The sequence below is a fragment of the Microcaecilia unicolor genome, chromosome 5 (genome assembly GCF_901765095.1).
Source record: "Microcaecilia unicolor chromosome 5, aMicUni1.1, whole genome shotgun sequence".
NCBI lineage: Eukaryota > Metazoa > Chordata > Amphibia > Gymnophiona > Siphonopidae > Microcaecilia > Microcaecilia unicolor.
In genome coordinates this window covers 319,935,152-319,959,905 of record NC_044035.1, presented here as the reverse complement: position 1 = coordinate 319,959,905, position 24,754 = coordinate 319,935,152, and the positions used below count along the sequence as shown (strand labels likewise).

Here is a 24,754-nt window from a genome sequence, read left to right as displayed (position 1 = left end):
AAAATGCCCCTTTCTGTTGTGGAATCCAGCTTATGCCTTCTTTGCTTTGGTATATGAGCATATGCTGTACTTCCAAATGTTCTTATGTGTGACAGGTTTGGCTTCCTACCATGCCATGTCTCATGTGGTGTGCGCTCAGCGCCTTTAGTTGGCATTCTGTTTTGTAGGTACACTGCTGTGAGAATGGCTTCCCCCCATAGTCTTTTAGGGAGATTGCTATCTGACAGCATACATCTGGTCATTTCCACAAGTGACCTAAATTTTCTCTCTGCAACAGAATTTTGCTCTGGTGTATAAGCTACTGTTGTGATATGCTGAATGCCTTCTTGTTCTAGAAATGTGCGCATGCTTTGTGAAGTGAACTCACCACCATTGTCGGTCTGAAGAACCTTTGGTTTTCTTTCAAATTTATTGCTCACCATGGCTACGTATTTCTTCAGCATGTCTGTGACTTGACTTTTTTCTTTCAGCAAATAGGCCACACAGTATCTAGAGAAATCATCCAAGAATATTAGCACAAATCTGTTATTTCCCAATGATGGGATATTAAACGGTCCACATAAGTCACTGTGTATTAAGTCCAGCACTTTATTACTCCTATTTCCTGTGTATGCAGGAAATGAGGGTCTCACACCTTTTTGAGTAACACAGTCTATGCATTTCTCTATTTTACCAGCATCTGCACTTATCTGAATGCCGGTGGCCAGTTGCTTACTGTAAAGATCCTGGATCACCTTAGAATCACGATGTCCCAGGCGGCGGTGCCAGATTTCCAGACTACATTTACCATCATTCTTCCTTACTTGCGCCATATGTGAGGCTTCACCTGAAATGCTCAGTTTATAAACATCATTATGCATAAAAGCTTCAGCATACACTTCATCATTTTTAGAGATTGTGCACTTACTGTTTTCAAAATGAATCACAAATCCCTTCTTATCTAATGTAGATACACTAAGCATATTGCAAACTGCTTGGGGAATATACAAGACATCACTTACAGGAATTTCTTTAACTTCATTAGACACTTTGCATTTTAAGAATCCAATACCTTTTGCTTGGATCTTAGCAGTCCCTGCGTTTGCAGTTTTAAGAATACCTTCCTCTGGACACATTTCCTGAAAGAAATTCTTAGAATTGGTTAAATGGCATGTGCTCCCTGAATCCAAAATCCAAGTACTTTCATTTGAATTATTATTTACCATAGTCAAAGATTTTTCTGCCATTAGAAAGCCCTTGTGTTTATCTTTGTCCTTCATACATTTCCTGGTTTGAAAATTCTTTAGTTCCATTGGCTTAGGTGAGCTAGAGGGAGTGTTTTGTGTTTCCTTACACCATTTAGATACATGTCCCTCCTTTCCACATGAGTAGCAAATCAGCTTGCCCTTGGGTGGAGTTTTCCCATAGCTCCGCCTTCCTCTGTTCTTTGCCAAGAAATTTGTTTCATTTCTCTCTGACTGACTTTGAGAACACATCTCCTCAGAATCATTTATTATGCATTCCTGCCTTAGTTTTGATGTTGCCTGTTCAAAAGATTGCCCTTCAATGGCCTCATTTACAGACCTAAAAACATCAAACTTCTTTGATAGTGAGGTAAAAAGAAATGCTCTTTTCAATGCATCACACATGGGAATTCCAGAAAGTTCTAACTTTTGAAATGAAGACATAAGATACATAATGTGATCATTACATTTACTTTTATCCCTTAATTTGGTTTCATTCAACTCTGCCAGCCAAATTGGTTGCTGCTTTGCATATGTAGTTGCATACATAGTTCTCAGTTTATATAAAATGTCCTTTGGTGTATCTTTTCCCTCCACTAATATGGCTTGTTTCTCTGAGAGAGCTTCCAAAAGCATGCACTTCACATAATAGTTTGCATTGTCCCATTCAGCCATATTTTCAGCTGTTCTGTCTTTGTCTAAGCATATATTTAATCTTTTTGCTCGAAGGAGACATATGAATCTTAGTTCCCACTGCCGATAATTAAACTCAGTTAATTTAGGCACCTTGAGAGAATAGAAAAATGGTGAATTTCTTCCCTCAGCCATTTTCTTAGCCTTCTGTCTGCTGTGTGGGGGGAGAGAGAGACAGACTGAATCTTTCCTTTAAAACTTAAGAGAAAAATGTGGCCTTTTTTTCTGCCTGGTAATATTTCTCTTCTTTTTCAATTCCTGGCCCCTGGGCCCATAACCCTTTTGTTGGATTATTTGTAGTAAATAATTAGCAGATTTTAGTACACACAGCTTCAGCTTTAGAAATGTTAATTTCTTTCTTCATCTCTCTCTCATTCACCCCTGAATAATTCACTGCTGAGTCACTTTAAAGTTGAAGTAACAAAACATCTGTTTACTCACAGTTTGCAGTTAGATTATAATCAGACAGGCTTATATATACATATTACTATACATTTGTATTATCAGCTCCTTCCATGTGCTTAGATGGTAATGGATGCTCACACCACCATAGATCCTCTCAGGTTAGGAGAGATCATGAGCTCCATGTGCTCCATGTGCTGCATGTGCTGCATCTACACCCCACACAGGAAGTTGCATAGCTGTGTGACCTCTCTAAGTAATTCACATCAGAGGTCACAGAGTAATAGCAGAGAAATAATAGGTGACAGGCAATGCATGTAAAAATACAATACATTCCAACAGAAGTTGCCACATGATTATTTGGATAAGTATCGCACAAAAACTATAAAAGCTTTACTGCACTTTAGCAAAAGGGCCCCTTTAGTTATAATACAGAAATAAGATTATAGAAACATAGAATATTTCTTTATGTACAAAATTTGGATTAATAGATCACAAAATATATTTATCTGAAGTATGAACAAAGAACCTGACAAAAAATATATATAAGTATACAATGATACAAAGCTATAATATATAGTAAATGTAAGTTTTTTTTATTTTGAAACTGCAATCAGAGTCGGTACATTTTTACCAACGCTACAGCTCTGGTTCCAAGCACTTATGGGGGCGGGAGGGAGGGGCAAATGTCTGAAAAGAAAGTGTGGGCTGGCAGTGGATGAAAAACCAAAAATAGCAATTCCCTCTTCCTCGAATCTAAGTTGTACTTGTGCCCCTTTCACTCTTCACAAGGTCTGTGATTTACCCATGACCCTGAGTGCCAAACAGTGCTCATATTCAGCCCTGTGTCTTCAAGCCCCACCCAGGCACTGCCACCTACTGCCCAGTTTGACCTTCTCCATCCCTTTCCTGTATCTCTCTCTCTCCCACTTTTCCCCCCTTCCCCACTCCTATGCAGCAGGGCTGCTGCATCTTAGGTGATCTGGGGGTGTAAGTGGAGCTAAGTAAAGGCTGGGCTGGACTGATGGTGATCACCCTAATCATCAGTGAGTCACAGCACAGCTAGCAGTTGTGGCCCAGGGAAGAGACAAGCAGAGCAGAAAGTGGTTCTAAAATTCAGGCAGTAAAAAGGATTATGCTAGTGAAACCTGGAGAGATTTACATAAGGCTGCGAAGCGACAGCCAGTGGCAGGGTGCAGAGACACGCATTAATGTGACTATGCTCCTTCCCAACTTGCTGTGCTAGGTGAATTTACGTGCAATGCTAGGATATGAGCAGTAGTGAAGCAAAGTACTCATACATACTATCTGTACAAATGAACCTCTTCTTCTATTATATATGCAGTTTTTTTTTGTTACATTTGTACCCTGCGCTTTCCCACTCATGGCAGGCTCAATGCGGCTTGCATGGGGCAATGGAGGGTTAAGTGACTTGCCCAGAGTCACAAGGAGCTGCCTGTGCCTGAAGTGGGAATCGAACTCAGTTCCTCAGGACCAAAGTCCACCACCCTAACCACTAGGCCACTCCTCCACTGTTGCTACCATTTGAGATTCTACATGGAATGTTGCTATTCTACAAGCAACATTCCATGTAGAAGTCGGCCCTTGCAGATCACCAATGTGGCCGCGCAGGCTTCTGCTTCTGTGAGTCTGACGTCCTGCACGTACGTGCAGGACATCAGACTCACAGAAACAGAAGCCTGCGCAGCCTTCTACACGGAATGCTGCTAGTGGAATAGCAACATTCCATGTAGAATCTCCAATAGTAGCAACATTCCACGTAGAATCTCCAATAGTATCTATTTTATTTTTGTTACATTTGTACCCCACGCTTTCCCACTCATGGCAGGCTCATGGGGCAATGGAGGGTTAAGTGACTTGCCCAGAGTCACAAGGAGCTGCCTGTGCCTGAAGTGGGAATCGAACTCAGTTCCTCAGTTCCCCAGGACCAAAGTCCACCACCCTAACCACTAGGCCACTCCGGATCCAGTGTTGGAATACCATGGATACTCACCCAATTTCTGGCTCTCCTTTAATTATTCTGTGTTTTGACACCCTAAACGATAGGCGAGGGTGGGCCTGTGGAATAACACAGACGGACAAGGGATATAGGTGAACACAAGTGTTTTATTTAATTTAATCCTGAGGCCTGTTACGTCACAGGACCGAGAACAAGAGAGACAACGCTTCTGTAGTTCAATAAGCAGTCTTAAGCAGGCCTCAGGCTAGCAAGGCCCAAACACACACTCCCAGGTATCTGAAAACTATCAAGGACTTTCTGGCTGGCCAGCAAGTTCAGTACATAAAAACAGTGGAGCTTTGCCAATACAGGGAAGAACAAAACCCCAACCTGGACTGCAAGCTGCCTCAGGCCAACTATTTGTTTCTACAAGAGCACTGTTCTGTGTAGTGAATGGACATTTTGCTGTAGAAGATTGGTGAGAACTGGCATTACATTCATACCAGCAGCTTTGTGTGATTATGGAGCTCATTTTCAAAAGAGAAAAACGTCCAAAAGCAGCATAAATCTGCATTTGGACGTTTTTCTCACAAAAACGTCCAAATTGGTATGTTTAAAACCAATTGTTAGACGTTTTTCTATGAAGTCCGTCAGAAGTGCGTTCAAATCACAAGGGGGCGTGTCAGGGGCATGTTAAAGGCGGGATCTGGGCGTTCCCAACACTTAGTATTTTTTCACGGAGAGAGTAGTGGATGCTTGGAATGCCCTCCCGCGGGAGGTGGTGGAAATGAAAACGGTAACGGAATTCAAACATGCGTGGGATAAGCATAAAGGAATCCTGTGCCGAAGGAATGGATCCTCAGGAGCTTAGTCAAGATCGGGAGGCGGGGCTGGTGGTTGGGAGGCGGGGATAGTGCTGGGCAGACTTATACGGTCTGTGCCAGAGCCGGTGGTGGGCAGCGGGACTGGTGGTTGGGAGGCGGGGATAGTGCTGGACAGACTTGTACGGTCTGTGCCAGAGCTGGTGGTTGGGAGGCAGGGCTGGTGGTTGGGAGGTGAGGATAGTGCTGGGCAGACTTATACGGTCTGTGCCAGAGCCGGTGGTTGGGAGGAGGGGCTGGTGGTTGGGAGGCAGGGATAGTGCTGGGCAGACTTATACGGTCTGTGCCCTGAAGAGCACAGGTACAAATCAAAGTAGGGTATACACAAAAAGCAGCAAATATGAGTTATCTTGTTGGGCAGACTGGATGGACCGTGCAGGTCTTTTTCTACCGTTATCTACTATGTTACTATGTTACTTAGGAACGTCCAGATCCCGCCTTTAACACGCCCCTTGGACGTTTTTCAGCCATAATGGAACAAACAAAACTGTCCAGGACTAAAACTAAGACGTTTAGACCTGTTTTTATAACAAATATAGCACAAAAGGTTGCCCTAAATGACCAGATGACAACTGGAAGGAATCAGGGGTTCCCCCCAAACACTCCCCCACTGGTCACTGACCCCCTCCTACCCCCCACCAATGTGAATACAAAAATGATTTAGCAACCTCTGTGACAGCCTCAGATGTTACAGCCAGATCTATTTGAGCAGCATGCAGGTCCCTGGAGTAATGTGGTGGACAGTGCAGTGCACCAAGGCATGGGGAACTCTGGTCCCTATCTCCCTCTACCTGTCACATTTGTGGTGGAAACTTGTGAGCCATCCAAAGCTCACCAGAAACCCACTGTACACACATATTGGTAACCCCCTTCACCCATAAGGGCTGTTTCTACAGATGGGAAGTGGGTTTTGGGGGGGCTCAGCAGACAAAATAAGGAAGCAACGGTGAGATGTGTACCTGGGAGCATGTTTTTGAAGTCCATTAGGGTGCCCCATTTATCTCCTGGGATGTCTGGGAGACCAGTCTACTAAAAATGCTGGCCCCTCCTACATCCCAATAGCATGATTTTCTATGTTTTTCACGTGGACGTTTTTTTTTTTTAATGGACCAAAACACAAAACGTCCAAAGTACAAAACCTTGTTATTAACAGTATTTTCAAAAACAAAAGATAGACATTTTTCTTTTTGGAAAATTAACTTCTTTCTTATTCAGATTTTGGATGTTTTTTGCAAAACGTCTAAAGTCGGACTTAGACGTCATATCAAAAATGCCCCTCCACAGGTCCTAACTCTACAGCTGATTGGGCACCCTCAGTATCTGAATTTCTGTCACATCTTTTTTTCAGTTGTATCCCTCTCTCCAAGGAATTTACAATCTATGGGGGCAATTCTATAACTTGGCATCTCCATTTAGGAATGCTAACTCTCCCTCCTTCCCACACACCCCACATGCCAACATTAGTCTTAATACCCCCATCCCATAACCAAAAACCTCCATGGTAGTCTAGTGCCCTCCCAGTACCTAGAAGAAAGTCAGATGTGAGGCCCACTCACTCCTGTCTCTGGGTGCTGTCACTTTCAAAAATGGCAGCGCCCTACCCAGTGCATCCTGGGGCACTGCCATTTTGAACATGACGGCACCCAGCGACAGGATCAAGTGGGCATCGCTTCTGTCTCTTCTTATGGGTAAGGGGAGGGGGACACTAAACTACCAGGGAGGTCTCTTTCTATGGGACTGGGGGTGGGGAACTAGACTAATTTATTTTACTTTATTTCTTATTAGTCGCAAGCATTCCCACACTGGGTTCAGTGTGACTTTTATTAAGAGATCAAGTACATTGTTACATTTTAGACTCAACACATTTCAAGAAGAAAAACACTGTTACAGTTTAGGATCATAACAGTTGTACTTGAGGGGTATTATGGTGCTGTACACATTATAGGTCATTCCCTAACACATATTTTCTGAATAGATGAATCCAACTGTTTACGGAAAATTCCGTACTCTGATATTGATCTTATTGTCACTGGTATATCGTTGCACCATTTTCTCAATAGGTAGGATAAGGTTGTTGAGTGTACTGCCTTAAATCCGACACCTTTTGTTGATGGAAATACTAAATCCAGAATATTTCCTTTCATTCTTCTCAGTCTCTTTTTGGGTAGTATTATCCAAAGGTTTAGATATTCTGGCATTTTGCCATGTAGAAAATTAGTGTATCATGGTGCAGAGTTTAAAAATCCCTCTCGCTTCAAATGGTAGCTGGTGTAATGTGATGTACAAAGGAATTACTCTCTCGTATTTTGATTTAGAAAAGATCAGACTAGCTACAACATTCTGTACTGTCTGTATCTTTTTTCTAACTGATGTTGTACAGTCTACATATAATACGTTGCAATAATCGATTTGTGCAAGAATGAGAGATTGTACCAATAGTCTAAAATTGTCTCGGCTGAAGCAATGACTTAGTCTCCTGAGTTTTTGTGAGTACACTGAAGGTTTTTTTTATTCATTTGCTAACATTGTTTATCAAAGGTTAGGTATTTGTCAATTGTTATTTTCAGTTCTTTTTCAATTTTCAGTGGTATTCCATTGAATTGTAGTTGTATGTTTGACACATCCATGGTAGGTGCTGTGATTACTAAAAATCTTTCTTTTCTCACAATTCAGTTTAAGATATGGACATGATGCCCATTTGTCAACTATATCAAAAGGCACCTGAGAGGTCAAACTGCATCAGTGCTATTTGATGGCCAGTACTCACGATTTTCCTGAATTCGTGAACCAGTTGGTGACATCTTCTAGGTCTCCTTTCTGATTTGTTGGGATGGGAGCAAGTATAATTTTGCCAAGTTGTCTTGGAGAAGAGCCTGTATTTAAGGATTCTTTTATCCATGTCATTCCTAGAACGAGTGTATTTACTGACAAACCCTTCAGAAAGTTAACTGGACAGGTATCTCTAATTGGCATTGGGACTTTGAGTATTTTAGCATTAAATTCTTGAATACCTTTGTCTCAACAGGTGAAAGGTTCTGACTAGTTTCTATCTGCTGCACATTCTCTTTTCTTCTGTCTGGAGATAATTTCTTCGTAATCATTGAGATTTATTGCCTTCCCTTTTCCTGTATTTCTTACAATTTTTATTTTGTCCTCAAAGTGTTGTGCTAAACAGTTTGCAGTATGCTTGTTGTTTCTATTAATTCTTCTGGACTCATTAGATATTCCATTATCTGATATAGTGTTTTGTTTTTTTTAAATATCTGGTCTACCTTTCCCTATTTTTTCAGAAAAGTACTGCTGTTTGGCTTCGTTATTTTGAAATTTGTATACATTTATGATTCTTCTCCAGTCTTCTCTAGCTGTTTTACTCTGGGTTTTCCACCATATTCTCTCTAATTTCCTACAGGATTGCTTCAAGTTTAGTAAGGTTTCATTAAACCAATGTTTCTTACTCCTTGTTGTGACCTTTTTCAGTTTTTTAGCAGCTATTGTTTCGTTTTGGCTCTATAAAGCTGTTCCACTGGGTGATGGTTACTTGATAATCTGATTCTTTCAGATTTTCTTCCACTTTAGACCAGAAGACTTCGTTATCAATTTTTTTGCGTACTTCTCTTAATTCCTGTTTGGTTATCTTATTCTTTTTATCTAAGGGGTCTTCTTGCCAATATACTGGCACATGTGATTGGTAGTGGTCAGACCAAATTAGGGGCAACCAGCCTTTATCCTCATTTGGGTCTCAGAATCTGTACTCCAGTCTATAAAGTCAAGCTGGTGGCCTAGTTGATGTGTTCCTTGGGCTGGAATTATCTTCATGTTTATGTTTTCTAGAAACATTTTAAAGTCCTTGGTGTTTTTCTCATTCTCATCATCTAAAAGAAGATTTATGTCACCTACAATTAATTGTGCTCCGGGTTTTAGACTTTGAATCATCGTAAGTTCATAGAATTCTCCTTTGGCTTCTTTCCACTTCCTTGGAGTACAGTAGCATATAGTACATTGTAAACTACCTAGTAATGAAGCATCTCTGATCTTGCGTGATAATAATTCTAAGCAAGATGACTGATAACTCACCTCAATCTGAACATTATAAAATTTTTTTATACATTTTTGCCACCCCATCACCTCTTTTGGATGCACAAAATAAACGTGTGATTTTATATCCTCTGGTAAGAGGTCTCGTAGGACTGGATCCTCTCTTGATTGTGATCATGTTTTTATCACAAACACCAATCCAGGCTGTTCGAGTTCCAACCAGTCCCTCACTACTATAGCCTTGTTGACCAAGGATCTTGTATTGAAGTAGTAGCAGGGGACTGGCTAGACCTCGCTGTTCAATTGCTTATCTATTTTTACGTATTTCAGTGCATTTTTCTATTTTTTTCCCTCATGCCCTTTTTTAATGTTGGTTCTCTTCTATCTTTATTTGATATCTTAACCTCTGTTGGACTATTGTATTTCTCCAAGTTGGACGATGGAAGGCTTAGACTTCTAACATCCTCTCTCACAATTCTGCAGTAATAATTTAGGAGCCATTTCTTTAACCCATTCTGCCCTCCCATGGTTGTACTGACTATGCTGGCTATTAACAACATATGCCACCATAATTCGTCCAATTTGGAGCAGAGAGAGAGATTAGATTCTATCATGGAGTTCTTGTATCCTAGTGGGACTTACTTTTCTTGTGATGCTGGCTGTTCTTCAATTCTGCACCAGCCGCTGCGCAAAGGCACTCGATGTATTCTATAAACCCCGTGGAGATTTTAGTCTTTTTCTATAAAGTACACCTAAATGAAGGCATAATTTATAGAATACGCTTAGGCATTTTTCACTTCAGGGCCGATTTTTTAAGGGTACTATATAGAATCTAGACCTAAATGCTAAGCCCACTTTATTCTTATGGGCTAATTAGCATTTAGCCTGTGCTAAATCCGTTAGCACACCTTAGTTAAAGGACCCTTTAAAGATGCAACATATAAAATAAGCATACATTTGAAAAGCACAAACTAAATAACACGCCCGTATGTCAACAAATATGCAAAAATTTGTAAACCAAATCAACATCAGCAGCATATGACAGCAGAACCATAATGGCCAACCTCTATAACAGATGAAACGTGGATAAGAGCTCACACGACACAGAAAAATTCAAATAAAGGTGTCAAAATGAGAAATAGAGTGAATGCTAAACACACAAATGAAAAATCGTACCGAAACAAAATAAATGTGTGTATATAACTAAATGACTGCCCACATTTTCTTAAAGGGTTATGCAGCTGGCATCATGATTGAGGTCTGCAGTTTGTCTTTGTATAGAGGGTTCTCAAACCTGCTTGACCGGAGTTTGAGGTGAGCATTTTTTTTTTTTTAGTTTTCTAGAAGACAAGAGATTGAGATAGGAAAGTCATTAAATTGGAGGAGTGGCCTAGTGGTTAGGGTGATGGACTTTGGTCCTGGGGAACTGAGGAACTGAGTTCGATTCCCACGTCAGGCACAGGCAGCTCCTTGTGACTCTGGGCAAGTCACTTAACCCTCCATTGCCCCATGTAAGCCGCATTGAGCCTGCCATGAATGGGAAAGCACGGGGTACAAATGTAACAAAAACAAATTTGAATTGTTGTAGGAAAATTGAGGCAGGAAAGTTCTTTGATCACAAATTTAAATTTTGGCGGGAAATGTTTGTTAGAACAATTCTGACTTTGAAGGAGAGAGAATTCTGCAAGTCATATTCTGGACCTGGGGGGGGGGGATACATTTGTCCTCAGTGCCATTCTTTTTTTTTATATTAAACGTCGTTTGAATACGTGGTTTCCATCCTACAGCCGATTGTTCTGGGTTACTGACTTTGTGGTATCTCGTATCTCATATGCTCTATGGCACGGCTGGTTTTGTCAATGTATGACTGGATGCAACTGCGTAGGATTTTATAAACTTGGGAAAGATATTTACAAGTGTGGATGGCAGCTTTTCTAGTGTACTGTACGCTGTTCTGATGTTATTCTTCTGGTCTGGCAGTCCTTGGATGAAGGATCACTGCCAGTTTGAGAACCCACTATATACAAAGTTTGGAGAATGCTGTCAGGGCATAGAAAATGAGATTTTTGAACATTCCACGAATGCCATAGTTATGAACTAATATTTTATTTCAGACTTCTTTCAAGGAAATGTTGTAGTAAAGTAATTATAATTCAATTGGCGTTGCAAAGTTGTATTATGTTTCCTCTTTTCCTGCCCTAGAGCTTAACCAGATAGATGCTGTACAGGTGCTGGAAATTCATCAATTACCAATTTAACTGGGGTTTTTTTTTTTTTTTAAGAATCCTCTCAGAACACTATTTCCATGAGAGCAACATTACTGGTTTCCTTTGGCACATAAATAGATAAAGTTTCTGTTCATAAAGCTTATTTTTCTAAAAAGGACATTGATTTCTGTGGTCATAAAGTGATAATACTTCCTGATGTCCCATGAGCAACTCAAACTTTTATTTTTTTAATTTGGATTTTGCTCACACCTTTTTCAATAGTAGCTCAAGGAGAGTTACATTTAGGTACACTGGGTATTTCTCTGTCCCTGGAGGGCTCACAATCTAGGAGGAAACAATTTTTGCGATTACAACTATGTACCTTGGCCATAAGTGCTACCTTTTTTCTTAAATGTCCTTGTACATGCAAGTTACTTATCATATTTATGTTTAGCATTCCCAATTGGAATTGCTTCTTTTAAATAAGTTATTAATATATTCCATTACTTCCAAGATTTTCCTTGTAAGTTAAAGAAGAGGTTGTTGTAGTCCTTTATAGATTGATCATACCAGGGCTTGAGATGTATAGGACTAGATTTTATATATATATATATATATATATATATATATATATATATATATATATATATATATATATCACACACCTAAAAAAAATCAGCACCGAAATGAAATATGCCTTGGCATACTTTATAGAATAAACCAAAATGGTTTATAGAATATGCCAAGTGCCTGTCTGCGCAACTAAATTTAGTTGCAGGTAGTTACGCCAAGTAAATGACAGTGCCTAAATTATGTGCGGACTGGGATGTATTCTATAACCATGCACATACATTATAGAAACACCCTTTCCATGCCCTTTCCAACTATGCAATTTAGAATTTACACACATCACATTATAGAATATGCTTGAACAGTTCTGCACATAAATTCTAATTAATTCCAATTAGTGTCAATAATTGATTGCTAACTGGCAATTATCGACACTGATTGGCTTAACCACTTAAGTTGTGCACACAAATCCAGAATACGACTCGACTTGAAAACACAACTTAAGTCATGTTATATAGAATCCGGGGGATTGTGCTCTTCCCAGATCAAAGAAAGTTGTGGATTATAGATATTTGAACACTTCAATAAAATACAAATTTTTAAAAAACAGAGCATATAAATTTCCACATCTAATTTGTTTAAAACATTTAAAAAATATGTTTCTTCTCATCCATATTTGCTACTTTGATTTCTTTGGGAAATTACACTTTAAAACAAGACTTGCAATTGAAAAGGAACCTTATATCAACTACAGAGGGTACAATGATAGTAAACATCCCAACAACACCTCTGGCAAACCATAGAAGGATGACTTCTGTTTCATTATGTTTTGTGCACTCTGCTAGTAACTAGAGATTAGCAAATCTATCCTCAGCAATACAGCTCTCTTATTGGTACCCACCAGACTGCACTTTCTCCTCAGGCGTTCTATGCTTCTCTTGTGGCTGCTGATCCTCCTGAGTAGCATCCCAGGCTTTAGTCCCTTTTCTTTGTCTTAAGGTAGACATCCTGCCAGTTTTCACGGATAACTCTTACGATATAATACCCCTACACATAAAACACGTAGAGAAATACCAATATTCAAAATAGTCCTCCTTGAAAAATGTACATTCAAAACGCAGACGTCTTTTATGGCTGCTCCTGTAGACATACGAACAGCAAAATTAACTTCCAAATCAAGACCATTTCATTGAGGGCAGAGATACCAAGCCACGCGCATTCGACAGCTAGCTCGCGCACTCAGGGACTGGGGGATCAAGAGGTTCTCAAGCTAACCTCCTTTGGGGGACCCGTACTCTCCCCTCCCTTCCCCGTGCTCCTGCCATCTCTTCTGCCCGACAGGCGACAACGATCCTGTACCTCTCCCTCAGTCTCAGGCTGTTCACCCCCCCTCCCTACCTTCAAACTCATGCCTAGAATCCTTCTTCGCCACCGCCGGCTCCACCGATTTTCTTTCTTTAGTGCCCCGCCCCCTCGAACACAACTTCTCTTCTGTCTCTGCCTGGGCTGAGCCGCGTTCTGCCTAGTGCCAGAGAAACAGGAGGAAGTAGCGTCAGAGAGGGCGGTACGCCATCGCCTGAGTGAGAAAGGAGGAAGTAGTTGATTGGTTGGTTGGTTGCGTCGGTCAGAGCGGAGAACGAACCAGTCGCCGAAGAACGAAAGTAGCAGAATTTATGTGGGGGGGCGAGTGCGACCTCAAAAGACAAGTTGGAGCTTGGGTGGGGGATGCGGCGGCTGAAAGTTGACAATCACGGAGAGATGCTGGACTGGGGGGGTTGGGTTTGAGACAGAGGGAGAGATTCCAAACGAGATCGGAGGTTGAGGGTGTCGCTTGTGAGTTGAGGGTCTAATTTTTTTTTCGGTTTGCCTCTCACCGCACCTGGGGTCCATGCTCAGAACCTAAGCATTAACCGCCCCCCCCCCTCAAATTCTATATGATGCAACTTAAGTAGTATTCCGGATTTGCATGAACAACTTAATTAGTTAAGCCAATCAGCGCCGATAATTGCCACTTAAGCAATTATTGGCACAAATTGCCATTAGTTATAATTTATATGCACAACTAAGTAAGTGTATTCTAAAATGTCATGCGCACATATTCTAAGTTGCATAGTTGAAAAGTGGGCATGGAATGGGCGGGTCATGGCCATTTCTCAAATCTATTCACATTGTTATATAGAATGCACCAGGTCTGCCTAATTTAGGCATCGGGATTTATACCATACAATGGCCGATATGGCTAAGTTTTGCCTCCTACAGGCTGCATCAGGGACACTTGCACCTAATAATTTACAAGTCCAAATAAACCAGCAGGAATTAGCAGCCAAATAGCAGCAAATGTTCCAACGCACATAGTAACTCCTTTATCAGACTCAAACAGCTTTGGAACCTATGCACATACTTTTAGCCATCGAGTGGCGGGCACATTTCAGTCTGGAAAATTTACGCAGGTAACTGCTTTGTTATATGGACAAATTCCTTTGAAAATAGTCTCATTGCTTCTCTGTCTATATATAAAAAAAAAATATCATTCATTTCCAAAGCAATTTCATACTTAAACTTTTCTAGATATATACCTGGATACACCATCTGAAAAAAAAATCTCACTCTAGCTTACAGTTTCACTGTTTGGGATGGTCTGCGGGTGGAAGGGAGAGAAATTCATCAGAGATTGTTTTGATATCCCATTTTATAAAATTTCACAGTACTGAAGTAAAAGCACCACCACTGGACACACACAGTTTTCAGTGGACTGGGAACTGACAAAACTGTGGTGTATAATCGCAGGTGTAATCTATCAAACAATACAATAAAATAAAAGACGGAGGAAAACAAAAAGAAGGGGTGTAATTGCATGATAATCAAAACTCAATAAAACAACAACTTAAGGACAAGAAGAGTTGTGAATGCTTCCCACAGTGAAAGTGTTAACTAGACTCAGGAAAGGCTTGGCCAAAAGCCAAATCTTTACTCCCATTGTACATTTCTTAAGGAAGCTCTTAGAACACACATCTAGCAGCAGAACATTTCATAGGGAGGGGGTCAGGAAGCCAAATGGCAAATGATATGTCTGTTCAAGTCTTGATCAAGATGGAGTGAAAATAAGTAACAGATGAGCTAGGAATGACTATTTATTGCCAAGTGTGAAGCAGCATATTGGTTTTCCAATAACTTGGGGCTGTACATTTAGGTGACACCTGTCAACACTGGAGTACAGCCACCTGTGCAGTTCAACCAAAGCAGCATGGTAGTGGCATCTAACCAACTGTACCAAATGGTATGGGACAGACTGAAGGAGCAAGGCTTGATGGGAAGCTGGAAGTAGATTGATTGACTTACTTGGGAGGGGGTAGAGGCAAGCAGGCAGTCTGGGTGACTTTTTTGGGGGTAGAGGGAGCTAGCTAAGTAGGGGACCTAATTTACCAGCTGGTTGGGAGCAATGTCTGACTGGGCAGTAAGGGAGCAGGCTGGGTGTGTGAGAAGACTGGTAAGACAAGCTAGAGAGAGAGAGAGAGAGAGAGGCAAGGGTGGCTGTAAGAGGGAACAGAACACCTACCTCTCTTCTCCCTTCCCCTCCATTCTGGATTTCCCTCTATTCCCTGTCCCTAGATCCTTGCACTTCTTTCCCTACTTCCCATCCATGATTCGCAAATATCCCCATCCCCTCCCCTCGCCCCCTGCCCACTGAATATAGAATGGCTTCTTGGGGTTTTCCTTGAAGGGCCCTTTTACAAAGGCACACTGAAAAATGGCCTGCGGTAGTGTAGATGCGTGTTTTGGGTGCGTGCAGAATCATTTTTCAGCACACCTGTAAAAAAATGCCTTTTTAAAATTTTTGCCAAAAATGGATGTGCGGCAAAATGAAAATTGCTGTGCATCCATTTTGGGTCTGAGACCTTAGCGGTAAGGTCTCACGCGGTAACCGGGCGGTAATAGTCTACGTGCGTAGAATGATGATTACCACCCACGTTCCAGAAAATAAAAATATTTTCTGGTGCGCCTAGCGGACATGCATCAAAAATAAAATTACCGCAAGGGCCATGCGGTAGCCGGGCAGTAACTCAAAACTGATGCGCGTTGGGCGCACTTAGGTGCCTATGCTGCTTAGTAAAATGCCCCCTTAGTGTTTATCTGTACATTTCAAAACTGTGGTCAACTAATCTGTAACTTTGTGTGTGTGTCCATCTGGAATTAATGCTACCAGGACATGGTGGGGGGTTTTAGAATTTTGTATTTCACAATGAGGTTAGAATAGAGGGAGTTCGATTTTTTGTTGTTTTTGTTTTATATGGTTAGTTGTACAGGGAAGTATCCTAGTTCTGAGGTGCAGGATTTATATTGGGCTTGTCTAGCACACATCTTCGCAAGAATGAACAAGCCAGGATACTCTGGGCATGATCTTAATACTCACATTGGGGATAATTCAATAAATGGTGCCCAAATATGGGCACTGGGATGAGCTGCACTGATAGTATTCTGTAAAGGGCACTCTGCACAAAACAACCTTTACAGAATACTAGCTTAGCATGCATTTACGCCTGTAAAAAGGTGGTGTAAATGCTCGCACCCCACTAATAAATGAATTTTAACGGTCCAAATACATAAGTGGGGATACTAAATTCTCAAACAAAAAAACCCAGCTGTATCTAATAGTTACTTTTTCCTTTTTTCAAATTCAGTTCCAAACAGCATGACAAAGTTCTTGAAAAATTAAAATATTTATTTTCGCAAAATCCAATATATATCCTTGACTTTTACAAACATATTTCACTTCTGTAGAAAATACTTTAAAACACTCCAAAAGTAGTAATCCTTCATCAAATTATTTTCATACTTCATAGCGCACGGACACCTCCACCAACATGTGGCATGTTTCGCAAAATGCTACCTCAGGGTGTGGTCCGCCAAAACCTATGCTTGGAAGATCGCACATACTGCATCAGTGCCTGCCTCCTACTAATGGCAGGTGTGCAAATGCAGGTATTCTATAACATCACACCTAATTTCTGGGAATGCCCCTCCAATGGCCACACCCCCTTTGGAGTTGCACACTATGAACTTTAGGCACACATAGTGCAGATCCACATGTAATTCCTAACTGCTACTACTACTACTACTACTACTACTACTACTTAGCATTTCTATAGCACTACAAGGGTTACGCAGCGCTGTACAAGTTAAAACATGGGGAAGGACAGTCCCTGCTCAAGAGAGCTTACAATCTAAAGGTAACAAGCTATGTAGTCAGTGTAGGTATCATGAATGGGGAAGGTGGTTAGGGTCCAAAAGCAAGGGAGAAGAGATGGGTTTTAAGTGAGGACTTAAAGATGGGCAGGGAGGGCGCATGGCGTATGGGCTCAGGGAGTCTGTTCCAGGCATAAGGTGATGCGAGGCAGAAGGGACGGAGTCTGGAGTTAGCGGTGGTGGAGAAGGGTACAGATAGGAGTGATTTGTCCTGAGAGCGGAGGTTACGGGTGGGGACATAGGGGGAGAGGAGGGTAGAGAGGTAATGGGGGGCTGCAGATTGAGTGCATTTGAAGGTCATTAGGAGAAGCTTGAACTGAATATGGTAGCGAATCGGGAGCCAGTGAAGCGACTTGAGGAGAGGGGTGATATGAGAGTATCGGTTCACGCGGTAGATAAGACGTGCAGTGGAATTTTGGACAGATTGAAGGGGGGATAGGTGGCTTAGCGGGAGACCAGCAAGGAGAAGGTTGCAATAGTCAAGACGAGAGGTAACGAGTGAGTGGATGAGGGTTCGGGTGGTCTGTTCAGAGAGGAATGGGCAGATTTTGCTAATATAGAGGAAGAAGCGACAGGTCTTAGCTGTCTGCTGGATATGGGCAGAGAAGGAGAGGGAGGAGTCGAAAATGACTCCGAGATTGCGGGCTGACGAGACGGGGAGGATGAGGGTGTTGTCAACTGCCAATTAAGTGCTTATTAACATCAATATTGTTAGCACTAATTAGCTAATTGGTTTACAGACTGATCTGGGATCCGTTCCTGACTTTGGGCAACCTATATACAGAATCCAGCAGATTGTGTCAACGGGCTTTCTTAGAGAGCTTGTACAATACTACAAACAGGCAACTTATTGAAATGACTGTGGAGGCTCTTATTAGAAGAGCAGATGGTACTCAAACAATTGGGACTAATTTTGTGTCTTTCTAGCACATGTTCCTGGTCTCTGATTGCTTCTCTTGCTATTTGATAATATTCAATCTTATCACACACACATGGTACAAAATAATCACTTGATACTGGCACTTCAACCAGCAATGCTGTTCTTGTAGTTTTCTCCTCAAGCACTATGGGCTCCTTTTACTAAGCGGCGGTAAGCCCAACGCGGGCTTACTGCTTGCTATACAGGAAGTACTGCCGGGCTACAGCAGCAACCCAGCGGTACTTCCCACCCCTAGTGCGCCTCATTTCCGGCGTTACAAAAATGTATTTTTGTAGCGCTGGAGTGTACCCGACAGTAATCGGGCAGTGCCACATGCTGCCCAGTTACCGCCAGGTTAACGGGGGAGCCCTTACCCCACCTCAATGCTTTACTTGCTGAATGGCCATTTCCTGTAGGAAAACGAGACTTCCCTTTTACCAGCTGCGGTAAAAGGGGGCCTCAGCACGCATGTAAAAAACACGCCGACGCCAGCGCTGGCCCGCTTTTGCCGGAGCTTGGTAAAAGGGGCCCTATGTTGGTTTGTTAAAGAGATAATCTCCTGAATCTGAGATTCCATCTCCCAGGCCCTTTCTCTTTTTCAGAAACAGACAGTCTTCACAGAACAATTAATATTTTATTTATTTATTTGCTGCACTTGTATCCCACATTTTCCCACCTATTTGCAGTCTCAATGTGGCTTACAAAATGTTATAGCAACATGTACACATTATAGGAAAGAATTTCAAAATATAGATACAGATTGGTACATAGAATATCAAAGCAATCATGTTAACGGAATAATAATTTTACAATTGTTACAAATAAGAGTGCATAAGTGTTATGATTGTGGTCATAACCCCTCTCAAACTTACCTTTTTCCTGGTGGTCAGCTTAGCTGGCTTCTGTTTCTTTTGTCTGTCCTTTCTGAGCAGCTGGCTCTCTCTCTCTGTGCTGGCAGCTTCCAGCAGCATGGGGCTAATTGTTTCACTTTACTACAGCTGTGTGTGTGGACTGAATTAGCTCTAACTCTCTTTGGGTGTACTGGCTTCAAGTGCTTCACGGTGCTGCATTGGTGTGGGTTGGGCCTCTATGGGTTTCAGTGTCCTCTCTGGGTCAGGGTGCTGTTGCCTTGGGCGAGGGAGTGTGACATCATCGGGGAGGGCCTTGATAAGGAAGGGGTGTTCTTTCCTTCAGAGCCTTTGCAACGGTTGTGTTTGCTTTAGGTAGGGTGGTGCAGTGTGCACTTCTGACTTTGTGTTTAGTTTCCCTACTTGCTTTTGCTAAGGTCCAGGTTAGTGTTAGTGCAGTGTGCACTGGTGTCTGTGTGTTTAGCTTTCCTGCTTTTCCCTTGTGGTTCCCCTGCTTTTCCCTCTTGGTTTTGGAAGCACCTTGTTAGTTTTGTGTCTAGCTTGCTAGGGTAGTGCTTAGGAAGCACCTTGATAGTTTTGTGTCTAGCTTGCTAGAGTAGGGCTTAGGAAGCACCTTGTTAGTTGTGTCTAGCTTGCTAGGGTAGTGCTTAGGAAGCACCTTGTTAGTTTTGTATATAGCTTGCTAGGGTAGTGCTTAGGAAGCACCTTGTTAGTTTTGTATATAGCTTGCTAGAGTAGTGCTTAGGAAGCTTGTTAGTTTTGTGTTTAGCTTGTTAGTATAGGGCTTAGGAAGTCCTTTTGTTAGTGTAGGCCTAGGAGTGCACTGGTTAGTCCAGTTCCTTGGAGCACTGCTGTCTCTTCTGTTTCCAGTCCTGGTCCTTGTGTCATCCAGTATCCGGTAAGTCCTGCCGGCCACTCGAACCCAAGGGCTCAACCCTTGGGGGGGGGGGGGTAGTGGCCAAGTGCAGGTGAAGCTGTACGGACCAGTCCAGTGCGCTCCAGTCCAGTGTGTTCCGGTCCGGTGTGTGTCCAGTCTGGTGCGCGCCAGTCCAGTGTGTTCCGGTCCGGTGTGTGTTCCAGTCTGGTGCACTCCAGTCCAGTGTGTTCTGGTCCGGTGTGTGTCCAGTCTGGTGTGCTCTAGTCCAGTGTGTTCCGGTCCGGTGTGTGTTCCAGGCCTGTGTCCTCCAGTCCGGGGGATTCCAGTCCATGTATTCCGGTTCACTGGGCAGTGCCTGCAGTCCCTGCCGGTGTGCTTGCCCAGTGTTGGTTGGTGGGTTTTGCCCGCTGCTGTCGCTCCTCGGCAGCAGCCCAAGGGCTCACGTTTGCTCCAGAGCCCGGCCCCGCTGGCTCTGAACCTGAGAACCTGACAATAGGTAAATCATATTGGATTGGAAGTGGATTGAAAGATCAACATAACATAATGATATCAGGACAAGATATAATATTCAGTCGTGAGGATGTAATTAGGATGAACAGATAGGAGGATTTCTTAATAGTTGTGATTGGAATAATTAGGAAGTCAGATCGTTATGGGGAATCTTTATTGTACGCCTTTATGAATAAGTAGGTCTTTAATAACTTTCGGAAGGTTGTCAGGTCGTGTGTTGTTTTTATGGAAATCGGTAATTCATTCCATAGTTGCGTGCAGGTGTATGAGAAACTGGATGTATATACAGACTTTAAGTCCTCTGCAATTGGGATAATGAAGGTTTAAGCAGGTGCATGATGAACTTTTATTCTTTCTCTCTGGTAAGTCAATTATGTCAATATGTTCTTCTTATTGTCAGTTAACAGTACATGTTTACATAAAGAAAGGCAAGAGAGAAGAAATGCAGGCAAATACTGCAAGCAAAAATTCACAAAGAGAAAGTGAGCACTGCCTCGGTTCCTTATCATATACAGAACAAATTACATTGTGATAAGTTTCCATACACCGTAACAAGATAGTATGTATAGTAGGTATGAATGCTCAAGGAGGCACTCTAACTTCAATTAAACACTTCCTGTAATAGTTCATCAGTCCTTGGCATTACACTTGAAGAATTTTAGCCTCTTCTTCCATACAGAAATGTTTCAACTATATGACGTTTGAGAATTTAGTTGCCTGAGCGATTGTGTGACATTTGAGGGTTAAGTAAAAGAAAGCCTGCAAAGACACTTAAGTACATTTCTTTTTCATCCTTGAACCTGAAGAGGGCCTTTGAAAAAAAGCAGTTCATTGCTGGACAAAGACTATTTCTAACATTTGAGCCGCTAATCACCCATCATCAAACAAAACAGTTTACAAACAGAAAACGTTGAATACTAGTGCCTCTCTTAGACGTGGTCATTCTACCAAAATCATCTCTAGATTAAAATGGAAAATTATTCATGAGGTCACACTGAACCCCGGACTAATCTTCAAATACCAAGACAATGTGGCGCAAAGATACAGAAACAATTCCCATCCTATTCGGTGCCACAGGCTTGCCCCAGGGTTGTGCAGTATGCTCCCTAATCCCCCCCCAACACAACTCTGGTCAGCTCCAACATGACCCTGACCAAATTCAACAGAACCCTAACTTCCCTTCAACACAATCCTGAACACCCTTATCAGAACCCCAACACAACCCTGAATCCCCTCTGATGATAGTCCCAAACCCCTGTTTGGAATCTGGGCCACTGACACAACCCCACCTCTTTCAATAAAACACATCTTTCCAAAATAAAACCCCCACCCCAGAGCCCAACCTTCCCAGATTTACCTGGGGGTCAACCTGAGTCAGCACCTAAATCCAAAATGGTGCCTAGCTATGACCCCTTTTGGTAGCACTGCTAGGGTCATTCGTCCCTGTATGCCACCTAGTGGTAGTACTGTGAGACTACTGGTAGGGGGTCATAGGCATCATTTTGGATTCAGACGTCAACACCAGGGACCACTGTCCTATGCTGATAAGTCCCAGGGGTATGGGAGAGGATTGGGTTATGTCAGAGGGGTGGGATTTTTGTGTCATGGCCCAGATTGTGAATGGGGGTATTGGGGATGTCAATGGGCAGTTCAGGGTTGTTGTGCTCAGGGGATTAGGTTGTCTTGGAGAAGTTCAGGGTTCTGTTTGGGGCCAGGGTCTGTGTCAGGGGGTTCAGAGTTATGTCAGAGGATCAGGGCTGTGATCAAGGGAGCAGGGTCTGTGTCAAGGTGTTGGGGATATTGGAGGTACCCGGGGGGGGGGGGGGGGGGGGGGGGGGGGGGGGGAGGGGTTACTGTCAGAGAGAGAGAGATGTTCAGAGTTAAGAAGTTTGCATGAGCCTGTGAACTGCTGTGGTGCAAACTGCACTTTGTTAGTTGCTTCTACAGCTACCTTTGTTTTGGTGCACAGTGCACTTTGCTGCATTTCATACTGACTACAGATATTATTTCAAGTGGACAATCCAGTACAATCCAAGAGACTCCTGATGCAGGCCTTGTCGGCAGAAACACAGCTGTGTTGAGTCTCGTTTGTTCCACAATAAGCTTTTAGAGCATCTGAAGCATCGTCTGCTTATTCTTGAGTCATCTTCGCTGTTGTATTGCACATTTCCTATTCTACAAGGATCTGTTTCTTCTGTGCATACATTGGGGATGGTGCGCCACCATAGCAGTGCTGAACAAATTCGGATTTATTTCTGAGTGAGCCTGAACTGCAGTGGCAGATAGCATGGCTGCTTCCACACTGTCACTTCAAGAAACGTGGTGCCATGCATTAACAGTGTGCCCTGTGCTATAAATGCATTTACTCCCTCCATTTACCACACAGGCCTTGCAGTTACCATACTTTTCTTTTGTTTTACATGTGCATTGAGTGCAAAAAAAAAAAAAAAGATTGCACTTTAGTAAAAGGGATCCTTATTTCACTAGAGTCCCAAAGATCCTAAAAATGAGATGGTAACATGGGCCGATTTAAGGCGGGGAAGAAGTTAGGAGCTTAGCACTGGGCACCTACAGTAAGCTTTTACATCTAAGAAAACAAATGGCAGGTGAATTTTCATCTGAAAACTTAGGATCCTAAAGGCTAGATTTACTAAAGCATACACTAATGTGTGCTAACATCGATAATGAACATTACAGTTTGCAATTAATTAAGAATTTGATATACTGTCCATCGTATACATCTCAGCAGTTTACACAGTTTAAAAATTAGAACCTAATAAAACAGAAAGGGATTTAAAGAGTTACACAATTGAAATGGTAGAAAATTAGTAAATAGAACCCATTGCATACATTGGGACCTGCAGTAAGTCACGTTTTAATGGTAGTGCACTTTAGTAATCTACCCCTAAGCTTGGATGAAAATAGGGGATACATTCAGGAGCGCAGCTTTCTTTTAATATTAGAGGAGTAACCTAATGGTTAGAGCAGTGGGCTCAGACCTAAGGGGGCCTGGTTCGAATTCCATTGCAGTGCCTTGTGATGTTGGGCAAGTCACTTAGCCATTACCTCAGGTACACAATTAGGGGCCCTTTTACTAAACTGCAGCAAAAGTGGCCCTGTGCTAGCGGTGGTGGCCGTTTTTGCGGAAATCTAGGGCCCTTTTACCACAATGGGTAAAGAGACCAAAAAATTAACTTGCCATGCAGTAAGTTTGCACATGCCATGTGGCCATTTCGGAAGGGAGCTCTTACTGCCACCCACCATTGAGGTATCGGTAGGAGCTCCCACGATACCCCCTGAGGAAATATTTTTTTAAATATTTCCGCTAGCACCGGAAATATTTCCACTGGGGGTGGAATTACTGCAGGCACCTGTGTTGGACCGGTGGTAGTTCCGGGTTGCCACGTGGGAACCCTTTAGTAAAAGGGCCCCTTAGATTGTAAACCTTCCAGGGAAACAGAAATACCCTCTACACCTGAATATACACCACTTTGATGGCTTGCAGGCAGTATATTGTTGCTCGAGGAGGTATCACTGGTTACTGAATGAAAGGTTCACATGAATTTTCACAGTATATTTATAGCTGAATCCTTTTTGTTGAATAATCAACATATATCCTTGTTGTCCGAGTTATTTATTCAATAAGGTTATCTAATCATGCTCAACTATAGACCATCCTACAAAATTCACAATTTTTTTTTCTCAGTCCCAAATAACACAGGGAAATGAAGCCACACATACAGCCAGGCTTTTGAAAGTACATTCACACACTAGTCACCAGCAAGTTGGTTTTGACTGCTCCTGAACAGATGGAGTAAAACTGAAGAACTCCTTTGCAGCTGAAAGGAGGAAGCAGTTGGCAGAGCAGGCTGTAGGGACCATCATCACTCCTGCTTCTGAGCAAAAGGCACAAATAAGAGCCCACTGTGGCAATGCAAAACACCCCGTTTGTGCCCCATGAATCAATACCGGTAAGCTGCCATCATGTATAGGCTTATAGTGTCTTGAATTGATGTTTTTTTTTATCACATAGATTCTTTGATAGGTTTTAATAATATGGTGGTGGTGGTGTTATATATATATCAGGGTGAACTCTGTTTCTCCTGAGGAAGCAAGGTAGTGAAATATGGATCTATATTAGAGGATAGACTTTAACCTGAAGATTTTTATTGCTGATAACAAAAGATTTGGTGAATCCTTTAATCTTTGGAGTTTGAAAGAGGGGTTAGCTTAACAGGGTTTAAAAATTTTTTTGGATGGCTTCTAAAGGAAAAGTCCATAGACAATGATTAAAATGACTTGGGGGAAATCCACTGCTTATTTCTGGATAAACAGCATAAAATGTATTGAACTTTTTTGGGATC

At 42.2% G+C, this 24,754-nt stretch overlaps 1 protein-coding gene across 3 annotated transcripts in view; it reads right to left on the bottom strand.

Moving 5' to 3' along the window:
- Positions 1–13,496, bottom strand: part of DPY19L3 (dpy-19 like C-mannosyltransferase 3) — a 114,488-nt gene extending 100,992 nt beyond the window's left edge. For 2 of the 3 annotated variants that reach the window (XM_030202553.1, XM_030202555.1), the window contains exons 1-2: positions 13,370–13,496; positions 12,873–13,018 (exon numbers count right to left, since the gene is read on the bottom strand). In XM_030202553.1, coding sequence (XP_030058413.1) covers positions 12,873–12,978 — 106 coding nt within the window. In that variant the 5' untranslated portion in view covers positions 12,979–13,018; positions 13,370–13,496. Of the gene's footprint in view, positions 1–12,872; positions 13,301–13,369 lie in introns of those variants that run through there. The other variant, XM_030202554.1, reaches the window with a different exon arrangement.
- Positions 13,497–24,754: the final 11,258 nt, after the last annotated feature.